The 22,744-nt window shown below is 39.2% G+C and overlaps 1 protein-coding gene across 4 annotated transcripts in view; it reads left to right on the top strand.

Annotated features, from left to right (window-relative positions):
- tbc1d30 (TBC1 domain family, member 30) overlaps positions 1-21,135 on the top strand; it is a 38,436-nt gene extending 17,301 nt beyond the window's left edge. For 2 of the 4 annotated variants that reach the window (XM_041781190.1, XM_041781192.1), the window contains 13 exons: positions 3,743-3,804; positions 3,963-4,028; positions 5,987-6,112; positions 8,186-8,371; positions 8,484-8,553; positions 8,844-8,942; positions 9,197-9,365; positions 10,268-10,373; positions 10,471-10,577; positions 13,194-13,333; positions 15,564-15,788; positions 16,844-16,918; positions 19,061-21,135. In XM_041781190.1, coding sequence (XP_041637124.1) covers positions 3,743-3,804; positions 3,963-4,028; positions 5,987-6,112; positions 8,186-8,371; positions 8,484-8,553; positions 8,844-8,942; positions 9,197-9,365; positions 10,268-10,373; positions 10,471-10,577; positions 13,194-13,333; positions 15,564-15,788; positions 16,844-16,918; positions 19,061-20,265 — 2,636 coding nt within the window. In that variant the 3' untranslated portion in view covers positions 20,266-21,135. The remainder of the gene's footprint in view (positions 1-3,742; positions 3,805-3,962; positions 4,029-5,986; positions 6,113-8,185; positions 8,372-8,483; positions 8,554-8,843; positions 8,943-9,196; positions 9,366-10,267; positions 10,374-10,470; positions 10,578-13,193; positions 13,334-15,563; positions 15,789-16,843; positions 16,919-19,060) is intronic. The other 2 variants (XM_041781191.1, XM_041781193.1) reach the window with 1 other exon arrangement.
- Positions 21,136-22,744: the final 1,609 nt, after the last annotated feature.

The raw sequence follows: 22,744 nt of genomic DNA on the forward strand, positions 1-22,744 counted from the left end.
CGCCATGGAACAGGTCATTTTTTTCCCCATTAAATTCAGCCAAATGTAATTTGAACATGAAACATGAAAGGTTTGGTCATTGTTTGTTGTAGCTTTTTTTACAACTACAAACAGTTTAAAATCAGCTGAAGCTCAAGTCAGATCAAAATGAAGTCATGGTGAGTTTTTGTTTTGCCATGAAACAGGAAGTTTTTTCCATTCACTTTAACAAATGGAATAGGAGCATGAAAAACTCAAAGTTTAGTCAGTGTTTGTTGTAGCCTTTTTACAACTACAAATGGGTTCAAATCAGCTTAAGCACTAGTCATGGCGAGTTTTCTCCTTGCCATGAAGCAGGAAGTCTTACAACACTGGTAGAGCCATGAATCTTGGTTGCAAAAACTTAGTGGGAATGAGAAAAGGAGAGGATTTATATACATTTTGAAAAAAATCTTGAATAAAGAACTCAGGGGTTTGTTTAATCCAAATATAAAAAAATTTACACTTCAAAAAGAGCTGACAAAAGCTTTTTATTGCATGTGAACAAAATACACAGCACAAGGCTACGCTGGCTCTCTCTATCAAAGCGAGGTCCTGTGTCTTAAATATACAGGGTCCAAACTTCCTGAGACTAAAACAAAATTTAAGCGCTGTTTTGACAAATTTTAGTCCACTCTGCTAAGATTCATGGCTCTACCAGTGTTTTAAGACTCCGTAAAAACGACTTCCTGTTTCATGGCGACAAAAAAACACTGCCATGACTCGGTTTTTGATGTGACTTGAGACAAAGCTGACATGAACCCACTGGCAGTTGTGAAAAGGCTAGAACAATCACCGCAAGCACTAAGTTTTCACGTCTGTATTACATTAGTGGGAAATTATTACAAGTTTTAAAAGCCAGAGGATTTTATCTTCACACAAACATAATAAATCGTAATTTGCAGTAGGCCACTGCTATTACATTTGTGGGAAATGTATTGCATTTGTGGGATTATTATGTTAAAAACTGCAGATTTGTATTACACTTGTGGTTTGTCATTTGTGGGCAGTTAGCTTGTAAGTGTAACAAACCCCTTTCTATGAGGCTTGGTATGGCCCTGTTGGTATTCTCTATACATCCTCTATCTGGCTGCATTTCACTTAATTTCAACTTTATACAGATAAAACTCCGTTATTACAACAAAGTGAACCCTCTGCGCCCTCTCTGTGATGTCTCGGTCCTCAGCTGGTCTTTGTGTCAGCTGTGCTCATGTAATCTGTGACAGTAGAGGAGGAGGAGGAGGGTTTTCACTGCTAATCCTCTCCCAAAGCTCTGACAGGAATAAAACGACGTCCATGCAGAATGGCGCAGGACAAAACGACCGAGCCGGAGCAAGCAGGTTAAACGCTCATTTAATTCTATTAGAGTGACTTTTATTGAGGATAAAATGGTATAAATCGTGTTTAAAGTGAATTCAGCCTTTGAGGGACGTTTCGATCCTCCAGGGAGAGTAATAATGGCCGCTCTCTGAGCCGTTGGCCCCGAGCCGAGACATGCCACGACCTGCCCTCTCAACTTCACATCAAAGTTTCATTTCCGTTTTGTCTTCGGAGCAGGGGGTAAAGGGGTTAAGTCTGCTGAGCTAAAAGATCATTAAAGATAGGGCTGCGTCTGTGCAGAGAGATATTTGGCGGTTCAAGGAGGAGCTAAGATTGAGACAAAGATTCAGCACCACACGGAAGTGGACAGCGACTCCTCCGCAAAACGTAAACTCCGATTAAAATGGCGATTTATGAAAATTACTCACCTGACGTCGCTATTTTTCTTCAGAATATCGTGACAAACGGTTAAAAATGAACATTTTCCCCTTACCAGTTTAGTGTAAAGCTCATTAATACCCGATTTATGGTGTTTGAAATCAGCCAATTAAGTTAATTGTTTACTGAGCTTTCTCACTTGGGGAAGTCTCCCAAATGTACTTATCTACTTGTTTAGCACCTGCAGACGTGTTAAAAAGTATTTTTATAGTAGGGGTATGACTTATTTTATATAAGCGATTAAATTTTCAATTTATTTTTGCTTTTTGAGGCATTCATTGTGATAAAGTCATCAAACATACTAACAGTGCTATGGTTGCAATGGAAACTTAAACCGGAAGTGCTCAAAGTCCCATTAGTTAGCATTTATATCAGGGTGGTTCATGTTTTTGCCGTTTTTATGTGTTAAAAAGTAATACAATTTTATATTTGTGCATATATACCAGAATAAATTGCTGTGATACTTAATTTCATTCAACATCAACAATATATTCCAACCAAAACATGCGTAACACAAGTTTTAACTACCATTAATGCTACCCCCAAAATAAGAGCAAGTACATCAACTTTGCAACTTTACCAAGTTTTTAGTTTTTGAGGCTCACATGGCTAAAGCAATAAGCACTAAATGAAGCAGGTCAAGTTTTTTTAGTAGCTTGAACCAGGAAACATTTGTATTTTTGCTTGAAAATGACTGCAATGTTTATAAGTGGTTACAATATTTAAAAATGATTTACAGTAATCTCCCTTGATTGACTCATCACCATGCAAATCAGATGGAATGGACAGACTCAATGTCTGTTTTTAGGCTAATCTTTCTTGCAAAGCTCCAATCTGTAATAATTGTGCCAGGTCTGAGGACGGACCTGATCAGTCAGCCTCATTTGAGGAGAATGAGGTGTATTGCGATTAGCACAGATATAGCGCTGGTAAAACTGCAGTTTTATCAGAACTGGACCACATTTCTTTACTAAATATAGACAAAGGAACAGCACTGAAAGCTTTTCGTGATGGAAAAGATGTTTTCGCTCTTTTGCCGACCTGCTTTGGCATGAGCTTTCGAGAGTTCTGGGCAGGTTTTAGTCTTACTGTGAGCTGGTAGATAGAATGGCTACTGGTGGAGAAACTAGCATAGATGTTGCTTCAGTAGTGGCAGTTTTATCAGAACTTGGTAGCATTTCTTGATCAAAACAAGAGCAAAGAGCCACGCTGGAAGTTCTTCTTGGCAGAGATGTTTTTACTAGTGCTGTCAATTAGAAAAAAATCTCTATTTAATTATAGACATAATTCATTAATCGCATCTCATCACATATGAGCATAATTTAAGAAAGATTGCATTAGTAGTAGATTTATAGATAATAGCATCAGGACATTTAGAGAGCACATGTCTGTTGAGCTCAGGCTACTACCGGAGCTTCCTGACTACCTCATTTGTCTTTTCCCTCTGATTGGCCAGTAATGAATGTGATAGACAGAACGTTCATCCAATAACTTTCCAAGAATGTTTTGAAGAGTCCTGTCCTTTCCACATGCTTATTATGGGAGGTTTACCAGATGAATGAGAAATACTGTATATCTTATGCAATGGATTTATGAACTGGTGTATCTGGTGAGTAAGGTTATAACTAATAAACCAACTCATCATTTCAATCTCCACCCAGTCTTCATGAGGATTACAGTGTTCACTGTTTAAACTTAGTAAATTTTATATCAAAATCATGTAAGAAAGAAGTCCATCCCCTGTTCTGGATTACCTCCTTAGCATCACATTCACTCTCCTCCATGTTTGTTTGTTCTGGCCAGGCCAACCTCCTGTCTGCATCCGTGTTATTTGGAAGTGTCTACCAGATAATGGCAGTAAAAGAGAGCCATTACATAATCATACGCCTTACAGGACCAGGACAATGGACGTGACCTAGATCTGCATCAGGAGAAGTCTGACCAGGTGTCTTTGTTTGTTTTGTAGGAGTTGACACAAGGTTGAAGTTCACCATCGAACCATCGCTAGGAAAGAATGGATTCCAGCAGGTAAAACACTCAACATATTCAACTAACAGTAGCAGAGAGACCCAACACAGCCACCTTTAGTTTCTACTTTTAGAGTGTATAAATATATTTTGGTACAGCTCACTATATTTGTACATGTGCAGGGGTAAATAAAACATTCTGTATTGTCTTCCCTGCAGTGGTACGATGCTCTCAAAGCAGTGGCCAGACTTCCGACAGGGATCCCAAAGGAATGGAGGAAGAGGGTATGCAACTTAAACATAATGCATTTGTAGCCATTTGTTAACAGAATGATACCAGGGTTCCTAGGAAAGTCTTAAAGTCCTAAATTGTGATAGTGAAATAGTCATAAGGCCATAAAAATACTCATTTTTACCAGTGAGAGGTCTTAAAATTTTAGATGGCATATTGCCTAAGACATGTCTTTATCCAACTTTTGTTTTCCCATTACATGTATTTAAATATGGTTCTTTGCATTTAGAATGTAAGCTTTAAAAAGGAACTTAATAAACTAAAACTGAACTGTAATTTTTTTTTGTTATTAATTCAAATTTTGTATTTCTAATTTAATTTCCACTACAAATAGTTCAAAAGATATTTATCAGAATGCAGGGAATTAACTGTTGGATGCTCAAAATTTCTAGGTGGAGGACCCCCAAACCCCTTTAATTTATACAAGTCAGTGTGGTCAAATAAATCCTGTACTGTTGTGAAATACTTGACCAGTTCTCTGTCCTCTTGTATATCATGTAGCCCACTTAAAAAAGCAAGCAGCCCACCCTTATTTTGAAAGGTCCATCCTGACAAAAAGTGTTATTCTCTATTTTAAAAATTAAACTGTTTAGAATCAGCTCACTATATGGTATATTGATAGACTATAGGTGTTAAATGTGGCATGCCTTTGCTCATGCAGCGCAAAAGTTCTATTAATTTACCTCAGTTCAGATCTCGAAAAGTCTCGCATTTGATTTTCCCAAGAGTAAAGGAACCCAAGAGAATCTCCAAAAAGCTCTGTGCATTCAGAGATGCTCCTCATCCTCACTGTTCTGTTTATCGTAAAAAATAAATAGGCCATGTCTGTAATACGTGCTTCAATATGAAGGATCATCTAAATAGGTTTCTGCCATTAAAGCAACTTCAAACTAATTTAGCAGTTTACTTATCAAAATTGTTGGGTTTGGATCAAGCTTGGGCCCAAAAATAAAGGTTATAGGATGGGCTGGGATCAAAGAGAACATGCACAGGTGGGAAATTTTGGGCCAGTTTGAGCTCTACTGTATGTGCTTTGTTTTTCCAGGATTTATTTCCTTTTTAACTTGTCAGGAAAACATCAAAATGCTCATTTAAAATTCATGCCACAGTCCTTCAGCCGTTCATTCCTTTAAAATTTGAATGAGGAAAAAATTCAGACCCAAATAAAAAGCGTTGTTCCTGCATTACATGACATGTGAAAGGTATGTATAACAGCTGATGTCAGAGACCAAAGAGCTGATACACACATTAGACACACATTGGCTGACCTCTAAGTTTAGTCTTAAGCAGTCATATTGCAGTCTTGTACCTTGCAATTGTCTGCAAAAACTTTGAGCCATGACCCCCGAGTATTACCAGTGTTTGGGCATGAATGTTTTACAAAAATGCACTTTAATTTCATAAGCTTCTTTGCATTTTCCCTCTTTGTCTATTTCTGTTAAGAACCCTGGGGGTATTTAATAAGAGGAAGTGATGACCCTGTTGAGCAAAGACAGGATAAATTCTCTATTATTATCGACCTGCAAGCAGAAATTAACAGTCCTTAGAGAAGTGGTGCAGTCTGAAGAAGCACTTCCTCTCTCCATTCGTCTCACCTCATCAGAACTGAATCCTTGGAGAAGAGAGAAACAGGAAATGGATGGGATTACTTTCATCTTGACAAAGGAGATAAACAATAACATCACTTATGTCTCTCCTGAGCTCTCAAAATAAATGGAATCATCTGAATAATGTGCCTCTTAAGCAGGAAATCAGAGGATATCCATGATGGAAAATTGAGACGTTTAAATATTGGTTCATTGAAACCAATCAGGACTGTGAATCGAAACATCCTGCTATCTGATCTGTCCATTTATGTGACTTTCTTCCTCCTCTGTGTTTAGTTTGACTGTTAATATTAGCTCATGATTCATGAGTTTTAAAGCTTTATGTGTTTGTTGTTGCCCTGCAGGTTTGGCTGACTCTAGCAGACCAGTACCTTCACAGTATCTCCATCGACTGGGACAAGACGCTTCGTTTTGCCTTTAACGAGCGAAGTAACCCAGACGATGACTCCCTCGGTATCCAAATTGTCAAGGTAACCATATGGTTATGTGAAGTTTGGGGAGCAGGGAGTAAGATGAATGTCTTACAGCATTGTGCTCTATTTAAAGTCTGTCCTGAGCCAGCAGTACTATTCCCTGTGCTGAAGCCTCAGCGTTTTTATCTCAGCATAGAGATTCACAGAGATTCATAGAGATGAGGATGTCATTCGAAGTTGAAGATAGTGCCAGCTCAACAAAACATTGAAACTTCACAGCACTAGTCCTGCATTGTACTTAGAATAATGTTTTTACATTTGTTTGGGGTGATATTTTGTCCCTAGTTATAAATGTATGTTTTGAAATAGCACTTCAGATTTCTTTGCAGTGACATTTTAGTCTCCGTACAGGAGATGACTCTGCACATGCTCTGGATGTCTTTGCATAGTACCAGAGGCATGAGAAAATAATCTGTTGAAAACATAGCAAAGCCCACACCTGTAGGGCTGAGTAACGGGCTGATGTGGTGAGTAAGCACAGCGCAGCGTAGGGTACCGTGCAGGCTGGTAAATTGCCACAAGACCTTGGTCATGTTGTGAATGTCTCAATGGCCTGAAAACTGCCATCAGTCTCGGGGCGTATCACCAAGGGTGAAAAAACCTGGACAGAATGGATCAAGCTTGACTTTGGCTGCCAAGCCAACATGTGTGGAGCTTGACTCTGCCCTGGGTTGTGGCACATCCTTAGCGCCCTTAAACAATAAAACTTATGCACATGACTGTGTATACCAATAGATTATTTGTTGTGAAGCTTGAAAATTATGGAGTTTCCCTGTGAAGTAATAAATCAGGAGGTTTGAGGGTGATGGCCTTAAAATTTGGTAAAAACTTGGAAAACAACAGGAGTGCAGGCATATGAATCTTACCCACATTTAACACTAAGACTGCTCTTCTCACAGAGGTAAATGCTGTTATGACTGCTTTTTAATTGTCTGTATTTTTGTCAGTCCTTGCCAGATATTTCACCTTTTTCATGCTTCAGATCACTTCAAGATTTGTGAATAATTTTCCATATTTACATACGAATTACGCAGTTGAAAGTGTAAAGTCCTCCATCAAACATGACCTAATTTACTCATCTGATTCCATGTCTAATTCCTCTCTGTTTACTTTGTCTGATGATTTGAAGTCAAAGAAAAACATTGCTGTTGTACTGTCAGTTTAATTATTTTCGTTTAAATCTTTGTGTCCACAAAACTCTCACATGTTTCCGATCTTTTCAAAACAAACAGAATTACAGCCTCAGGTCAAACATCATTTTCTTTCTTTGTTCACACTTTATCCTACGGTGATAAATAACTGCTAATAGAGAGAAAGTACGGAACTTAAATCTGACAAAATAAGACCTTATGCACACACCTGCATGTAATTATTCAATCTAAATTTGGCAGTAGTCAAATTGATGCATTTATCAGACTTCATCTAACCATCTTTAACAGCAAATATGTGACTGAGCAGCACATGAATGTTGATTAACTGAAGAAAGCATTAAGATACAAAAATGCTCCCATTGTGATTATTTTTACATCTTTTTTAGAGGGCTAGACAAAGCTTCAGATGTAAGTTTTAGATCATTTATAGCCACTTGTCTGATGGCACAGATACGTGCTGACTTTTGCCGTTCAAGTCCAAAAATAACAAAGCTTCAGACAGACGACAAACAATCTGCACACGGTAGCAAGAGCATAAATCCACTCTGTTGACTCAGTTTATTTGCAAGTGATCTTCAGGACGCTCCAAAAACATTTAGTAGCCATCATTAAACTCATGGGAAAATATCTCACTTATAAAATACTCCATCAGTTAAAAGTTGATGTTACAGCAGAGATCAGTGTCCTAGTTGAGGATGTTTGTTCATGACTGTGCGTCAGAGAGCGAGTCGACTGCATCACGGAAACATTTGAGCTCATTTTTTAATTCCTCGATGACTCAGAGATTCAACAGATTGATGACCGGCTCCACCAGCAGAGCAAAGTCCAACCACTTATTTCTCTGTGTTTGTGTTCTGTTCACTTGTGCGCTGAGTTTTCCTCGAAATAATCTGCATCCTCATATCCTCATGTTTTTCAGGACCTGCACAGGACAGGCTGCAGTTCTTACTGTGGCCAGGAGGGGGAGATGGACAGGGTGGTGCTGAAAAGGGTGCTGCTGGCTTACGCCCGCTGGAATAAAACTGTTGGATACTGCCAAGGATTCAATGTGCTGGCTGCTCTGATACTTGAAGTTACTGAGGGAAATGAGAGTGATGCACTTAAGGTACACCATTACTGTGATGGTACTTAAATGACATTACTTCCTAATGCACTTTGAAGAAGGATTTAACAACAGAAAGGATAGAATGATCTGATTTATCCGCCTCTGCTTTCAGGTGATGATCTATCTGATTGACAAAGTGCTACCAGAAAATTATTTTGCCAACAACCTGCGAGCTTTATCAGGTAAAAACACTGACACAAACTTACCAGGCGACTGATTTAACAACCAAAGATAACCCTCAAAAAGATAAAAAACAAACACGTTTCTTGCTTTAACATAGAAAACACAGGCTGAGCAGTATTTTGTAGATACTTTGTAACCCAGTGATGTGTAAATAAATATCCAGAATGGTGAAAATCTCAAGCTGAAAATCAAACAAAACAAGTTACAAAGCCAAAATGGTGAAAATGTAACTAAACATGAGCTCCTGAAAAGTGTAGATGCTGACCGAGGATGTCTCTCTTTCTATCAGTGGACATGGCGGTGTTCAGAGACCTGCTGCGTCTGAAGCTGCCCCGACTGTCCCAACATCTCCATCATCTCCAGAAAGCTGCCAACAGAGAGGCTGGAGGTATGAACCTGTTTACTTACACAGAATCTGCTCGATAAGGCTTGTTACAGCATTCGAATGAGAACAGAATCTGAATTCATGAGATTATAGTTGCTTTTTTTACTAAAAACTAAGAGTATTATTCTTTATATTCGGGGGTATATTTAAAGAACAAATCTCTACAGACTCTCTGAGACGGTACAAATTTACAAGAAGTTGTGTTTTAATGTTGATGACACACCATTGTTTCACCGTGTTGTGTCTGTTTTTTTCAGGCAGCTACGAGCCCCCGCTGACCAACGTCTTCACCATGCAGTGGTTCCTCACCATGTTCGCCACCTGTCTGCCAGCGCCCACCGTTCTGAAGATCTGGGACTCGGTGTTCTTCGAGGGTTCAGAGGTGCTGTTCAGGGTTGCCCTCGCCATCTGGGAGAGACTGGGAGAGTAAGTGCAGCATTACTTACAGAAAAAAGGAACTGAATGTTTCATGTTTATCCTCTGAGGTCTGATAATTAGATGATTTTAGTTCAGTCAGGAACACTCTTATCATACATTTAACCACTTTACTGCAAAACTGGTGGAGAAGGCTCTGCTCAAAAGATGCTCCCTTGGTTAGTTAAGCAGCATGCTTTGACTTTCCAGGGAGTGCATAGCTAGAAACCCCATATGAAAAAATACATTAATGACAATGTGTACTGAATACAACAGAATTAATTCAAAAGCAATTAATTCATAGTAGCATCAGTCTGAACATAGGGTGCAACAAGCTTTATGCTATAAAGGAGGAGGCTGGGTTAGAGGAGGTGAAGCTTTATGTTATAAAGGAAGAGGCTGAGATGGAGGGGGTTAAGCTTTGTGAGCAGCAACAGCGTGATGCATCAGCATTAATGCAAGCAGGGATTAGTGAGAAATATGTCCTATTTAAATACATTGCTGCATTGTGAGAAAGACCTGTGATGGCTGTGGGAGCTGGGGGGAGATAACTGGGATCAGCTGGCCATCAGCTGGGCGTATGACTACTGTGTCCTGCATGAACTTGCAGAAAATTTCAGTCTTGGGTTAGTGAAGCTTGTAAAAGCCTGCTCAACATTTGGGAAAGACCATTTCTTTCCCAAGAGACCAAAACTCAAAGAAGTCTTATGGGTATAACTTTAATAGTGTTTACTAAGATTTATGCACTTCCTATTACAATGCTTCAGCTGCTTTTTATACAAAAAAATCTTCCTAGCTTTTCGCAAAAAGGCATTTTACCACTCTAAGAGATTTTTTTCTAGATTTTTTTCTTCATGTTTTCATCCTTTCCTCTGATAAATTCTGCTCCTCTTCCTCCATCCCTCTCTCTCCAGGAGGATCGAGTATTGTCAGACAGCGGATGAGTTTTACAGCACCATGGGTGTTCTCACTCAGGAGATGCTGGAGCACAACCTCATCGATCCCACTGAACTCATGCAGGTACAAGAAAAGCATGATCCTGATCACATCATTAACAGCTCCTCCTTAAATAAATGTCAAACTATTTCTTCTCTTCTGTTTCTTCTCTCTCTTTCAGGAGGTTTACTCCATAGCGGTGTTTCCTTTCCCTCAGCTGGCTGAGCTGAGAGAGAAGTACACGTACAACATCACCCCTTTCCCTACCTCAGTCAAATCCAATGGAAGGTCAGTCAGTACTCTGTAATTCTCATAGATTTCAGTTTAATATTTGAAAACTCTCACCACTGTTGTCATACAAATCCTCTACAGTATCTATCCTCTTACTTCCAACCACATGTGGTTTAAACTTTAAACTTAAAAGTATACTTTATAACCATCAGTTTATCGATCCATTAGTTTGATTTGTATTGTGCAGACTCATGACAAATGTTATATATTTCAAGGTTAGAGATGCACCAGTTCTGAAAGTTGGGGCTAAGAGTGATACCAATATTTACAATACCATTTGAGTTATTATTATTATATTTGATTAAGCAGTTAGTTGAACTAAACGCCAACATTAAAAAGCTTGGACGCGACATTTTCTACTGATAATTGTTTATGGCACATTTTTGCAGATGGCCAGTGTTTGTTAACAGACCCTGGTATCAGCAAATATGGATGTTAACCCTTTGAGCATGTACCCTTGGTAAATTGCTGTGGTAATAATACACAACTCCTTATATGGGCATCCTGGGGGTGTGTTTATAGGTCACATCTTCAGACTTTACAAAATGTGTTTTTTCATAATGATTCACTGAGTTAAGATTCATTTTATATTTTATATTATTTCTTCTAACTCTGAGGATGGCATTTTTGTGTATGACATGAAGAGATGTGTTATTGAAAGTTTAACAACTTTTGAACCACAAATTGTAGGCACTTGCTTGTTTTCGCCCCTGAAAGCCCTTTGTTGTGCCATTCTAATAACACTATCCACGCTTTTGTAGCTCTTACAGAACGTTTTCTAGCCAGCCTAAACTTGGCTGACTTTCCGGGTCTTTAAAGATTAAATCCACACCAGTAACTCCGATATTGGACGTCTTTTTATCCATTTATAATCCATTGTTCGATCATTCCTGTAGTTAGCTGGTTAGCCCACCGCCATATTGTTGGTTTTTATCCCAGAATGCATTGCAACTGGGCTGTAACAACCAGCGGCAGGATGTTTCGTCATCACATCATGCTTTACCGAACAGCACATGTGCACAGACTAATTAACTGTAGAAGAGAGCTTAAATGACTCATGATAGAGAGAAATAGACACAGAGAGGCCGTGATGTGTCCCTCAGAGTTACTGCACTTTAATGATTAATTTTTGGGCATTTTAGGCCCTTACTGACAGAGGAGGACAGTGGGCCGAATCAGAAACAGGGACGAGAGAGTTTGGGAGAGACATGCGGGAGAATGCCAGCCTACCGCCTTAAACCACTAGGCCACCTGTGCCCCAGAGTCACTGGTCTTTAAATAATGACTTAAATTTCCAAAAGCCTAAGGACTTTTTTTTTAAATTGAATATTTTGAAGACTTTTGTCACAGAATGATTGTTTTTTATTCTTTAGTCCCAAAGAGATGAGAGGACATGTTTCTGCAGAAAAAAACTTATTTATTAATGTTAAATGTGTTAAAAACCTAAAAATATGTGTTTTAATTTCCTATTAGTTTTTCTTTTGTCTTTACAGTCCCATAACCTTTTAAAAAATTCAAGTGACATTGCTGCAACACATATTCTTAGAGCACATGTTGTTCTGAAGGAAGGATGTTAAGAGCTTGACAGGGTTGATGTTTTACGAGCGTTTTAAGACAAAAAGTCCAGGAGAGACACAACGGTTAAAAAAACAGCTTAGAGCTCAGAGGGTTAAACTGGCGAGTCAATGAGTCCCTACTCAAGATACTTTAGTCCACTGTTTGTTCAGCAGCTTGTAGCTGAGGCAAGAAAGAAAAAAGAAAGCATCCTTTAACTTTGAAAGCAGAATCAGATTCATATTTGAAAACCTTGTGCTGAAGCCATGTCGGGCTCAGAGAGGGGATACAGGGGGATCAACAATATCAAAAACAGCAGCAAATTAAACATTCAGGGCTACAATTCTGGTAATAACACAATACAACTATGGTGACTGTTGAACCAACTGTGACCAGTGGTTTATTTTTAGATGATCTGCAGCTGATTCCTAGGGGAAAAACATAAATAAGAGTGAACCCTTTTAATTTCCAATCTTTGCTTTTTTCTCTGGCAGAGCTTTTTTGTGTGTTTAGTTTTGCATTTTATTCTTCTTGGTTTAATTGTACAAATGTTGGCTTCCTTTCTTTTCTTGCATAAATCAAGTCTTCATTTTGTTGGGAGATTTCACCCTGTGGCAAGACTGAATTTCACAGTGAAAAGGCTTTTATGGAGCCAAAACAAGCACAGATGGGTTTATTATTCTAAGCCAGTTAAAGGCCGTTATTAACATTTACTTCCTAGTGATGTATTGTGGAAAACTAACATATTAGTGCAACTTTCAAGTATCGTTTGCTTGAACTAATTTAATGTTGTTTTTTGTGCAAATGCAACAGATTTATAACTGCAGCTTTATATGAATTAGTTTGAAAATTCTTCCTCAAATCACCATTAAAGCACCAAAACAAAGTAAGTGTAGTCCTTTGGCATTAACTTGGGTGCAGAAACATAATCATAAATGTTTAACTTCTTGGAAATCTTTAGTAAAACATCAGTTTTGTGTTCACCTTTTGACGTTTTATCAGGATGAAATGTATTAAAATGGAACTGTTGGCTACAATGATGTGGTTTTCTCATTCCAGTGGTGGTCTGGGTAGCTGGGAGAGCGACGACGATGCCGACATGGACGACGAAGACTCTGTGGTGACGGCGCTTGGCTGCCTGGGTCCCCTGGGTGGCCTGCTGGCCCCTGAGCTGCAGAGATACCAAAAACATCTCAAAGGTCAGCACAGCTTCATCAGTCTCTCCTCAGACTTTTTAAAAGCTGCGCCCTCTGGAGAGTTTGCAGAGACATCAGCCAAGTAGATCAAGACAAACCGCCGCCCCAAATCCTGGTGTTCTGACCTTGATTTGACTCCAATTACAAACCGCCTCTGATCTGTTTCCTCCAGACAAATCCTCACTTCCTACTCCTTCAACAGCTCCTCCTAAGATGTGAAAATACAAACAGCCTGGAGGATTTAGATAAAGATGTTGGTAAAGATCTGAAGAAGCCACTCGAATCTCCAGAGAGGTTTATAGAGAAATGAGGGCTTCATTTAACCTCATAAGTAGATCGCTTTAGAAACAATTTGCCCTGGATTTGCTGCACTAAAAGGAGACAGACCTGCTGAAAAATAATGAAGATGAAGCACACTGACCTTTCTGTGTAAGGCTAAAAAGAAAATAGGAATTAAGGGGAGGAAATGTCAAGAACACACTTAAACCCAATCGTTAAAGGCTGCCTTTTCTAACCGCATCAGAGCAATATGAGATGATAGAGGGGACACCCAAGTCTGTGAAAGTTAGGACTTAAAACTGACTGCATTACTTCATAACTGCATTTAGAATAAATATGAAGGATACTTCTGTTATTCTGAAATAAAGGGAGCCACCACATGGACTTCCTTCTAATCTTCTTGAGATATTATCAAGACTTTTTGATGTGTTACGTAACTATATGTCTCGATTATTTGGCTGATCTTGATGAAAAGAGGATAGAAGCAAAACTGGGTGAGTCAATAAGGAGGAAAAGAAGCTTAAACAGATCTGGATTTCAATCATTTGTGTGTTTTGCTAAGAGGTTTCCTTCAGCTTTTTTAACCAATGTCCTCCTCTGTAACCAGGCAAGGCAAGTGCATTTTTAATATACTATTTGTACACAAAGCAGTTCTAAGCACAGCAGTTCCAAAAAAGATGACCCACTGTTTAAAATTTAGATAAAAACAGAGTGTTAGATTGTCAAATCTCACAAACCCGTATTTTTTTTTTCACAATAGAAAATAAACAACATATCAAACATTGAAACCGAAACATTTTACCATTTTGGGAAAAATATCAGCTCATTTTGAGTTTGATGGCAGCAACACATCTAAAAAAGAAAATTGGACAGGGCCACATTTACCATTGTGTAGCATCCCCATTTCCTTTAACAACAGTCTGTAAATGTCTGGGAAGTGAGGAGACCAGTTGCTGGATTTTTGGGAGAGGAATGTTGTCCCATTCTTGTCTGATGTAGGACTCTAGCTGCTCAACAGTCCTGGGTTGTCTTTGCCAGGTTTCTCCTTTTATGATGCTCCAAATGTTTTGGTGAAAGGTCTGCACTGCAGGCAGACCAGCTTAGCACCCGTACTCTCTTGTGTTTGATCCAGTACGTGGTTTAGCATTGTCTTGCTGAAATAGTCAAGGTCTTCCCTAAAAGAGATGTTGTCTGGATGTGCGCATACATTTCTCTTAAACCACTCTCTCAGCATTGAGTTTCTTTCCAGATGTGTAAGCAGCCCACACGATAGGCACTAATGCAACCCCATACCATCAGAGATGCAAGATTTAGAACTGTGAGCTGAAACCAAGCTGGATAGCCCCTCTCCTCTCCATGGTTTCTATAAAGAAATTGGAATTTTATTCATCTGACAACAGAACAGTTTTCCATTTTGCCTCAGTGTGGACTCTTCTTCTTTGTATGATGCAGCGCTAACTTGCATTTGTGGGTTGCACAGTGACAGGCAGTGATTTCTTAGCCCATGCAGTGATTTCCAGCACAGAATCATGCCCATTTTCTCCAGATTCTCTGAATCTTTTGATGATATTATGCACTGTGGGATGGTAGGATATTCCAAGTCTTGCCGTTTTTATGTTCTGACATTTTTACACAATTTTTAGATGCAGTTTTTTTCACAGATTCCTCTTTGCAATCACTGCAGTACAATCAACTGCAGCGCCATTATAATTCACCCATTTTCATGGATTCCTGCACTCAAAATGGCACTATTGAGTAGCGTTTGGGCAGGCTGTTGCAGAGTGATACTAACACCAATGCACAAGAATGCAGTGCTCACTGAGGCTTTGGATGCAATGGCATAGGCTTGGCTTAACCATACCCAAGTCTAGTAACAGCGATCAATCACAGAAATTGATCAGGGATTTGATAGAATCTGATCTTTGTTTTTTTTTTTCTCTTTTTCAACCTCCAGACCAGCGAGCAGAGCAAGGGAACATAGCAGAGCTGAGCCCAGGAGCGGTGGGAGCAGGAGGCGGAGGAGGTGGAGGAGTTGGAGGAGCCAGAGCGGAGCATCAGGCTGCGATCAACAGCATGATGATGGAGCGGATGAGCACCGACATCTACGCCCTGAAGAAGCAATACGCACGCATCAAGAGGCGGCAGCAGCAACAGGCTATGCAACTCTACATACGCACAGGTGAGGGAGCACAGTAGAAGTCATGAGTAAAACTGTATCATACTCAGTATTTTCTTTTTTTTCTTTTTACATGGTAGGTGACTCTTAAATATCATTGTTTTGCATTAGAATCAGCAGGAATTATGAACTCAGTGTCATTAGAAAACAGTAGTCCCCATTGCTATTGCTACATGAAAAATGAGACATTATAAACCATTTTCTTATAGAGTACCTGAGCAACACTGTGTCACCTTTATTATAAATTTAGCTATGCATGCAATTAGGATGGGTCAGTATAGCCCATATACCCCAAAGATTGTTATACTGAAATGTTTTATCCATGATTTAAATGGCTTCATTAGGCCCAACGTTTGCAAGTACTGCTTTTTTCCAGTTGCTTTTTTAAAGCAGAAAGCATTTTTTTTTTTCACCCTGGTTGCATGCCTTTTGCACCTGACCTTTATGCAGGACCACTCAAATGTGCCAGGGGTTATTACTATTTAAAGAACTTGTCAAATGCAGTGATACATCTGCTCTTTTTAGGATTCGGATCTGGTGGTTGAAAGCAACAACAAAGATAAAAAAAAAAATGCAGACCTAAACCCACAAGGCTTCATGCAAGCATGCAGAAAGCCTCTGACTGATCAGGTCCTTAGGATAAATGAACCTAGCTTCTTATTATTTGGTCTCTATTTTGATTTATTGTTCATAAATACCAACAAAATCATGATTCTGTAGCCATGCATTGTCATTTAGAAGCCTTTATTATCTAAAATACCACTAAATATGGTAGTTTCAGAGTATAAGGTTTAAGATACCATGGCCCTTTGCTCTTACTCCCTTTTACATTCACATGCTGTTTACCTACAGCGGCATTTTACATCCAAGTCTTTCTTAAAACACAAAAACCAGTTGAGGCAGAGCTTGTTCTTCTGTAAACAAAGTGTGATCACCATCACATCACAGCAGAACCACAGGAAAACAAACACAGATGAGGTGATGCTTCCTCGGTGGTGTGACAGAAACACAAACACGCAACAGGAAGTAGAAGTCTGACGTTGATCTGTGACTCACAGGACCTGAAACTGAAGTGACCACCAGTCCCGGGGTTCCAAAGGAGCAACCAGACAAGCTCAACGACAACAGTGACGGTACCAGAGTCTGTCTGAAACTGGGTGCTCTTGGGCTGATTCCAGGAACTTTAATAACTGTTCAATCTGGGTTCAAGTAACTTAATGATTGAAGGGTGATAGCAGGCTACTCTAGACCTGGTTTGGGGCTGTTTATCCTTTTATCTGGTGATGGTTTTGCTCTGCTTTTTAGGTAGTTTATGCAGACTTAAAGCCATTAAACATGCTATACTCAAAGTAAAGATACCCATCACTACTTTACACAAGTCTGCCAGATTGTTAGATCTACTTTATTGCAAAGAAATGACAGTTTTGTTATTATTTGGCTGCTGAATGAATCAAACCCATGAGGTTTTACTGTCTCTTTTTGAAATGTTCCATTGGCAATCATACTGTGTGCTTTGAATGCCCTAATAACTGTCAATGATGCCTCTGAATGAACAAGGAGGATATCTTCTGTAGTGACGGATGTCTTTAGCAAGTTAAAATGACTGATATTTCTGTGGCTGTGCTCCGGGTGCTTTTCTGGTTTTCCATCACTAACCTCTCCCTCCTTCTCTTCTTTGCTGCTTTCAATCCTTAACATAAGATCTGTGAAGCTTATATAACAATATTACTGTGAGAATGAATGTTGTTTTTCCCTTTAGCATTCAGACATCTGCCCTCAAGCTTAGACACACTAACCTGTCTCCTTCAACACAAACAATAACACATGAAAATTCTCAGAAAAGCTCAAAAAAGGTTTTATAAATACATATTAGAATTAACATGGTTTTAAACACATGAAAAATACTGTAAATTACTGTACATGTTATGTAAGGAGAGAGAAATTCTTAAGCACTCAGCTTGTAATCCAAATTGTACAAGTTCTCTTTCTGTGAGGCATGATGATAAATCCTTAAGAGAGGAAAAACACAAACGTTGGCGCCCCCTAGTGTCTGATGGGGGAGATCTTTGAGCAGCAGCTTCTCTAAAGAGTTGATGTTTCCAGATGAAACCCAGCCGTTGCATCAGCTTGATTTTATATTGCAATTAATTTACAGAGACTAATGTGGAAGCAGTTTATTGATTTATCTGTCAAAGACAAGTGAACTAATCAGTAGACATTAGACAAGTAGTTCCACATAAACACTAAGCATTTAAATAACCAAAAAGGATCCAATTTTAACAGATTTGTTTTTAGAATTACTGCTTTACACCTTTTCTAAGGCAGTGTGTTCTTTTGAGTTCTTGGAAAAAAAATCTTCATCATTTTAGCCCTTGTGCTGTCTTCAAGTCAAAAATGACATGTCCTGATCTTAATGTATTTACATATTTACCTTAAATTATGTTGTATCATCATCTGATGTTATATTATGATTCAATGTCAACATCACTCCCACCCAATGTGGGTGGGAGTGATGTTTAAAAGTTAAAATCAAATAGAGGTCAAATAAGAGAATGCGATGTCCTTACAAGTCACAAAAAGCGTAATTCTGTAATATTTATAAAAATGTATTCAGAGATCAATTTTGCTGTGTTTTAGATCATGCATGTATCTCTTGGGAACAAAAATAATGATTCCAAGGATTAGTTGCTTACATTAGCAGTGATAATAATTATAATACTAAACATTTATTTTAGTAAAGAAAACACTTCTTATAGGTGATAGGCAATAAGAACAAGCAGTGTCCACTGATTAACTGCAGCCTTTCTGCACTGCAAAGAGAGAGAAAAGCACAGATATTAATAAAGTTTGAGGAATTAGAGGTAAGTTCTTTATACATGGCATTAAAGGACCTTACATTTCTTGGAAATTTTCCTTTCCAAAATCCACAGAAATTCCCCAAAATTTTGGACATCGCCTGAAATTTCTGAGACATAATAATTTTTAAAGAATCCCATTAAAAGTACCCCAAAATTTCTTCAAATATTTACCAAATGTTTTGGTGAAACTTTATCGTAAAGTCCATAAAAATAACCCCAAATAATTGCAGGTAAATCCCTTACAAATTTCAAGCAAAGACCCCAGATATCAAAGCAAATTCCCCCAAAAAGTTTATTAGTTGCTTTGGAAAATTTACAAATATGCACATTGCCCAAAAATTCATGAAAATGACTGAAAAGTTCAAACTAATTCTCTGGAATTTCAATTAAAATTTTGTCATGTTATCTTCCTTCCAGACAAGTGCCCTGCCACCCGAGTCCTGCCCTCCCAGCTCAACCCGTCCAGCACAGTAATCAACCACCTCCTTCTGGGTCGAAAACCACGCAGAGGAAGCTCAAGACTTGCATCCACCAGCCCGTCAACACCTGGGTCTCGCCCTGCCTCTCTGTCCCAGAATCAGGGCTCTCCATCCAGGCAGTCGACTCCTTATAACAGCACTGGATCTCCTTGCAGCTCTGGAGGAGGCGTTGGGTCACCTTGGCGTGCTCATGTCCGGGTACACCGTAGGAATATCGCCAGGGCCCGAGCACAGTTAGGGTTTGGAGATTCAGAGGAAAGGGAAGATGAGGAGATTAATGGAGGATTGGAGGATGAAGAGGGGAGGAAGATGAAGGAAAACGAGAATGCTGAGGAGCAGAAATGTGAAAGTGACTCTTCTGGAACTGTGTCGAGATGTGAAGAGGTGCTGCAGGTTGATGATGAGATAAAAGACGCAGAAGTTGCTGAGGTAGTTGTGCAACTGGACTCCATGAATCTCCAAGACCAATCAAATCTGACCTCCGACAACAACGCAGATACACAACCCACTCTACCTGAGTCTAAACCTGAGCCCCAAGTCCCTCTTCTTCCTCCTCCGCCTTCGTCAAACCGCCGCAAAGATTCGGATTCTTCAGGTTCTGAAAGAAACACCACCTCTGACAGACACTTCACCGACATTGCTTTACCTCCACCTAACCACTCCCTTCACATCCCATCGTCTTCGCCTTCCACCATGAGTCCGTCCACCTCTCCGGTCCCTACATCGACTTCCTTGGAATTGTCTGGTTCTTCCTCTCCAACACCACCGCCCACTCCAACACCAAGCTCCACATCTTGCTTCCCATCATCCCCTTCAGCCAACGACCTCTCCTCCCTTCCTCCTCCATCATCTTCCTTTTACAAAACGCCCTCTCCTTCAACTCCCTCACTTTCCTCCATCTCATCATCTGGATCGCATATATCCTCCTCCCCTTCGACCCCAGCGTTTCAATCCAATAGCACCGGCGCTCCGAAACAGCAGATCTTTTCCCCATTCCCGTGTGTGAAGCAGCCAAGGAAGTCAGCAGCAGCGAGGAATCTTGGTCTATATGGCCCGACGTCTAGAACGCCCATGGTTAATTTCCCTCAGATAAGCCGCAACCTTAACCGTAGTAGCGGTGCTGGAACCACTGGGAGGAGATAAACAACTCTGCCCTCCTGAATGGACATTAGAACCACGTATTAAATGAAATGTCATTCTCTAACGACACCATGTTGCCTCCTTCATATCAAGAAAATAACATATCTATGTAAAGTTCAGATTGCTTGATTATTGGAGTTGAAAGGAGAAGACTGTGGTTCAGCCTAGAAGTCTAAACCATCACAGATTGACATTCAAGAAGTGATTAGATGTGAAGGACATGAATTCTTGTAGTGTTTCAACTGCATCGGTACTGTACTGCCAAAGTAACACAGGACTGTAACAGTATCTAGCCCTTTACAGTGGCCTATGCAGGTCCTTCTTGACCATAAAGGACTCATAATACAACAAAAGTCCAATAAGTTACATTACATTCATGTTGTCTTTTAAATATGGACATTGACCTAGAATTCTCCATAGACTGAACATGAGGAAACTGTCCTGGACAACTGCTTCCCTCTGGACCATGTGTATAAACATGATAAACTGACTTTCCCTATGAGATTACTCAATAGCCATCCTGTTGTTCCTATGCCAAGTATTTAAGAAGAATAAAATAAACATTACATACCTACTGTAAATGAAGGATCACAAAACTTCGTGTGTGCCCAAAATACTGCTGATGTCCTAAAGCACTCAACATTTTTGTCCCATAAAATGATAAAACCACTCTGTATGTGTATGTTCTGTCTGTAACTTGACTGTTGCACACAAGGAATGTAATATCTTTATTAATCATGAAGTAAGTGTGAATGAGAAAGCTATTCTTCAGACAGAATTATTTGACCATTGGTGTGTGAATACTGTCTCGATGCAATGTGGAAAATATAAATATAAAGGAGTTTCCTTTACATTTATTAAAATAAACCTGCACAGCACCTAAATGTTGACTTCTGTTGTGTTCTTTATACTGCAATCAAACCTAAAGCATTTTTTTCATTAAGTGACTGCATGTCTCAGGGCACTGTTAAGAGAGAATATAAATCCCAAGGTGGTTACTCAAGTCCCAAATAACTGAATAATCCATCCATCCATCCATGTAGTTCTCTGATGTTTGGTAGCAGTGGCAGCAGGCAACGTCACCAAGACGTCGCTCTCATCATATATAAACCCTCCAGCAAGCTCTGGGTCTGCCTTAGGGTCTCTACCTAGTTTGACATGCCCAGAAGACCTCCAAATGGAGGGGCCTAGGAGATATCTTGATCAAACACCTGAATACTTGTCTAGTGGTGCCTTTAAATAGATTGTCTACTGTGTTAATGAGAAGAGACTATATTAATGCAGTCCTCTGATACTGAAGAAACAGTAACTTGGATTTTCGGAACGCTTTGAGTTCTTGAATAGTGGCATGTTTGATGACATTTTCAGAAATGGAGGAACCGATGGAAAAATACAATATATATAGGTTGCGATACGATACAGGTTGCATTTAAGTATATTAGGAATCTTGATTTTCCCTTGGGATAATTACAATCTCTCTCCAAAATACAAAAATGTATCTAGAATAATTGCTGACATTGGAGTTAGGATTTAAAAAGAAATAATTTCAACAGCTTTCATATGTTACAAATTACTTTCTTTGCCCAAGATCAAAAGAAAAGAAGTGCGTCACTTCGGTTCCGGTCGCCATCTTTGTTTATATATCTTTTTAACTTTCAAGATATCTTTATCATATTATAGTACAACAAACGGTTAATTCTTTGGTTTCCAGAAGAAAGTCCACGTAAAATGCGGTAAGTTAATGACCTAAACCAGCTGGATATTTGATTGTATGTCTCCTGTTAAGGCGACTGTTGAGAAGAGCTGCCTTGAATGTTAGCTAGCCGTTGCTAGCTAGCTAGCTAGTCGATGTTAGCCAGCCCGAAGCATAACGTTACGAACATGCAAATGCGAGGCTTCATAAAATATGTCATGGGACTTAAGTACACCCGCATACCGCTAGCTTCCTTATCGTAATTTGCTATTTTGATGCTTCTGTGTGAGAAGAAACATGGTGTCTAGAGCAACATGAATGATGTAGAGAATTTGTTGCATTGGCTAGGCTAAAGGAGATGTTACAGTTAAAAGTGTTACCATGTTTACTGGTGCTGGTTTACTACTCGTCGAAACAATGAACGGTAAAGACAGATAATGCTCTAAGGACAGTTCTGTACAAAATATATATATTTTTTACAAAATATAATTTTTAAAGATAATATTGCAACCTCTGCTTTGTTGTGACATCGGTTTTAATCTCTGCAACTCTTCAAAATGGTAAACATCTCTGTAATGAGACTGTCTTAAATTAAACCACTTTTAAGACAACCATCTGAAAAATATCATTTTTTGCAACAATTTGAGCTTTATGTATGAAGTTGCTGATTATTTTTTAATAATTAGTTAATACTCCTTGTTTTCTTTGTAAATAATTTAATCACCATCACAAACAATTACTAAAATATTCCTTAGATTCCTTTGGGATGAAGTGTCAGATGCTCAAAAT

The sequence above is a fragment of the Cheilinus undulatus genome, linkage group 23, assembly GCF_018320785.1.
Source record: "Cheilinus undulatus linkage group 23, ASM1832078v1, whole genome shotgun sequence".
NCBI lineage: Eukaryota > Metazoa > Chordata > Actinopteri > Labriformes > Labridae > Cheilinus > Cheilinus undulatus.